Raw genomic sequence first — 2,976 nt, 5'->3', positions numbered from 1 at the left:
CAAGTGCTCCCGACAGGACACCGTCTTCATGAAGAAGGTTAGCAAATGTTACCCCAAGATACAGTGAATCCCCAGCAGGCCAGGGCCTGGGACCCTGTCCTTCCAGTCCCCCAGTCCCCCAGTCACTGCTGACCACTGCTCCCGGAGCCGGCCTCCTCCCTCTTTGTGTAGGCAGGATGAGCAGCCAACCCTCTGGGGTCAAGCCCCCAAGGTCATATTCATCACCAAGGCCAGAATGAGGACCAGGGCCAGTGACTGTGTTCTGCTCCTGCGACAATTTGGGCAGCGGCTTTTGTTGCTGGTTTGACTGGACCCAGCCTTCCCTAAATATGCACTCCTGCACGTGTTCACGTCCACTGGGCATCCTCTCCTTGGGGTTGGAAGTGGGATATACACAGTTTTCCCACTTTCTTCAGATTAGTTTTTCTATTCTTGCTCCTCCTGTCCCCACCCTGCTATGGTGGCCTTGCCCACACCCCTGTCCCCATCTCCAGCACTCCCAGCAGCTCTACAGACACATCTACCTGTGCTGTAAGGAGGAAACGAACACACAGAAGCACTACGAGGCACTCTACGGCTTGCTGGCGCTCATCAGCATCGAGCTGGCCAACGAGGAGGTGGTGGTAGACCTCATCCGCCTGGTGCTGGCTATTCAGGTGGGACATGGGGGTCGGGATCGGGGGGAGGTCCTGTTGTGACCAAACACTAATCGGAGTGCTGGGTAGCAACTGCTTAACAATTGTTTTGGAGCTGGGAATACTGTGCCCTTGGTTGGCCATTCCTCCATGCAGACCACCAGCCGTAGCCCTGTAGGTGAACCATGAAGAATGCGTACCCCATGGCTTCGGCCCATTCTCAGGCTAAAGGAGACCCAGGGAACAGGGTCGTTAGCCCTCAGTAGTTCAAGCCTCTTGAAGAGTCTGAATGGGACTCCAAGGATTGCCAAGAGGGCGCTTATCAGCCCGGAGTGATTCCAAAGCAAATCATCTGGTTCCCAAATTTGCTTCTGAATCGCCTCAAGCATTTATTAAAAATGCGTGTTTCCAGTTCTGTCCTGAGCCTGGGGGCCCGTAGATTCAACAGGCCTCTCTTGTGACTCTTAGGCAGGCGGTGTGACACTACATAAGGCTTTAGACTTCCAAGGTCTGCCTGGGTGGAAGTACACTCTAGGCCAGTGATGGCGAACCTATGACACGCATGTCAGAGGTGACACGCGACTCATTTTTTGGTTGATTTTTCTTTGTTAAAGGGCATTTAAATATATAAAATAAATATCAAAAATATAAGTCTTTGTTTTACGATGGTTGCAAATATCAAAAAATTTCTATATGTGACACGGCACCAGAGTTAAGTTAGGGTTTTTCAAAATGCTGACACGCCGAGCTCAAAAGGTTCGCCATCACTGCTCTAGGCACTGGGGTATGGCCTTCAGCTCTCAAAGATAAGGGTCTCCAGGGGCCTGGAGCTAGGCGGGCATTGCATCCTGAATTGTGGCAAGCCTGGAAGTTCAGTGGTGGCCAGTCTTAGGCCTCCTGCTTGATAGTGCTAAATCCTGCAAGGCCAACCTAGAAGCTATGATTGTCTTCATTCTGGAATTTGAGATTCCTTTGTATCCCAACCCCCTAGTACAAGCATGTCAAACTCTCGGCCTGCGGGCCGCATGCCTCATTTATTTGGCCCGTGTTCGCCTTTGAGTTTGACATGCTTGCCCTAATAACTCCCACAACTTGCTCAACTTAACATATGAACCCAATGTAGCAAGTCAATCCTGTCCTCCAAGCATCATGCAAGGTCTGTAGTGAAGGAAACAGCATCCTAGAGGTGGGCTTCATGATGACGGTTTGGATAGTCAAAGTCGCTAAAGCTGGAACTGCCAAGTGGGGGTTGAGGTCATCGCCTCTCATGGATTGTTCTAGGGACCACTCACTTCAGCTTTAATAAGGATGGCTTCTGACTTCCAGGAAATGATGAGGCAAATGCTGATGAAGCTTAGTCTAGAGCAGTGGGCCATCTCCCTACGGTTGTGGGGAGGTCAGGCAGAAGGTGGGGCACCAGTATAGTTTGTCAATTAAAAACTGCAAACGCCCCTCTGTGTTGCCACAGGACTTGGCCCAGGTCAATGAAGAGAACTTGCCTATATACAACCGCTGTGCCCTCTACGCGCTGGGCGCGGCCTACCTGAACCTCATCAGCCAGCTCACGACAGTGCCAGCCTTCTGCCAGCACATCCATGAGGTTGGTGTCCGCGTGACCCTGAGAAGTCCTTGTGACTGTGAGAACTCAGGAAGCCCTCACTTGGGGTTTCCCCAGAACTTTTCCTTAATTGCACGAGCGCTGTGCTTAGTCATCCTCTTCATTAAAAATAGTAGCATCATTGCTTTCTCGCCTCCCCCGTACACTTGCCTGCCAACTATCCTCCCACTTCTCACCATCTTAATAGCTTTCACCTTCCTTGTCAAAAATTTGCAAAGGATACCGAGGGAAACTCAGCATGTCACTGTCCATCAGGAGGTGTTTGCAATGCACCAGGGCTTGGGAACAGCGTGACCTGTGCTCCATTTTCCAGGTTTAAAGAGAAACCAGGAACAGGTCACAGAAGCAAGAAAGAACGGTCCTCTTGGGAGCTAAGTCCCCTGCATTCGGAGGACACTTAGTGCATATGTGTCAGTGGGGAGAGCTTGAGCAGACCGCCCGGCTGCTCTGAGGGTCTCTGTGGTCTGAGTTTCTCCCTCAGAAGCCAGCTGTAGGGCGCTCTGCCACCGATTTGCAGGAGGGAGGAAACACTGAGTGGGCGGGAGCTCTTTCATTTGCTTGTTCGGAGCTCCCTCTCCCTGCTGCACCCAGCTCTTACCTTGTGATTCCTCCCAAACTCCAGGTGATAGAGACCAGGAAGAAAGAGGCCCCGTACATGCTCCCTGAGACGTGTTGTGGAGAGCCAGGTGAGGGCGCACCTGGTACATGGTCCAGGAAATCAAA

General features: G+C 51.8%; 1 protein-coding gene across 1 annotated transcript in view; it reads left to right on the top strand.

Annotated features, from left to right (window-relative positions):
• Nucleotides 1–2,976, top strand: part of EFR3B (EFR3 homolog B) — a 63,892-nt gene that overhangs the window by 53,059 nt on the left and 7,857 nt on the right. Inside the window, exons 13-16 of the mRNA XM_023756424.1 lie at nt 5–37; nt 495–656; nt 2,104–2,235; nt 2,876–2,961. Of these exons, the coding sequence (XP_023612192.1) occupies nt 5–37; nt 495–656; nt 2,104–2,235; nt 2,876–2,961 (413 nt within the window). The remainder of the gene's footprint in view (nt 1–4; nt 38–494; nt 657–2,103; nt 2,236–2,875; nt 2,962–2,976) is intronic.

This window comes from Myotis lucifugus, unplaced genomic scaffold (assembly GCF_000147115.1).
Source record: "Myotis lucifugus unplaced genomic scaffold, Myoluc2.0 scaffold_94, whole genome shotgun sequence".
Taxonomy (NCBI): domain Eukaryota; kingdom Metazoa; phylum Chordata; class Mammalia; order Chiroptera; family Vespertilionidae; genus Myotis; species Myotis lucifugus.
Note: the sequence above shows the minus strand (reverse complement) of the source record. Positions and strands in the feature narration are given on the sequence as shown.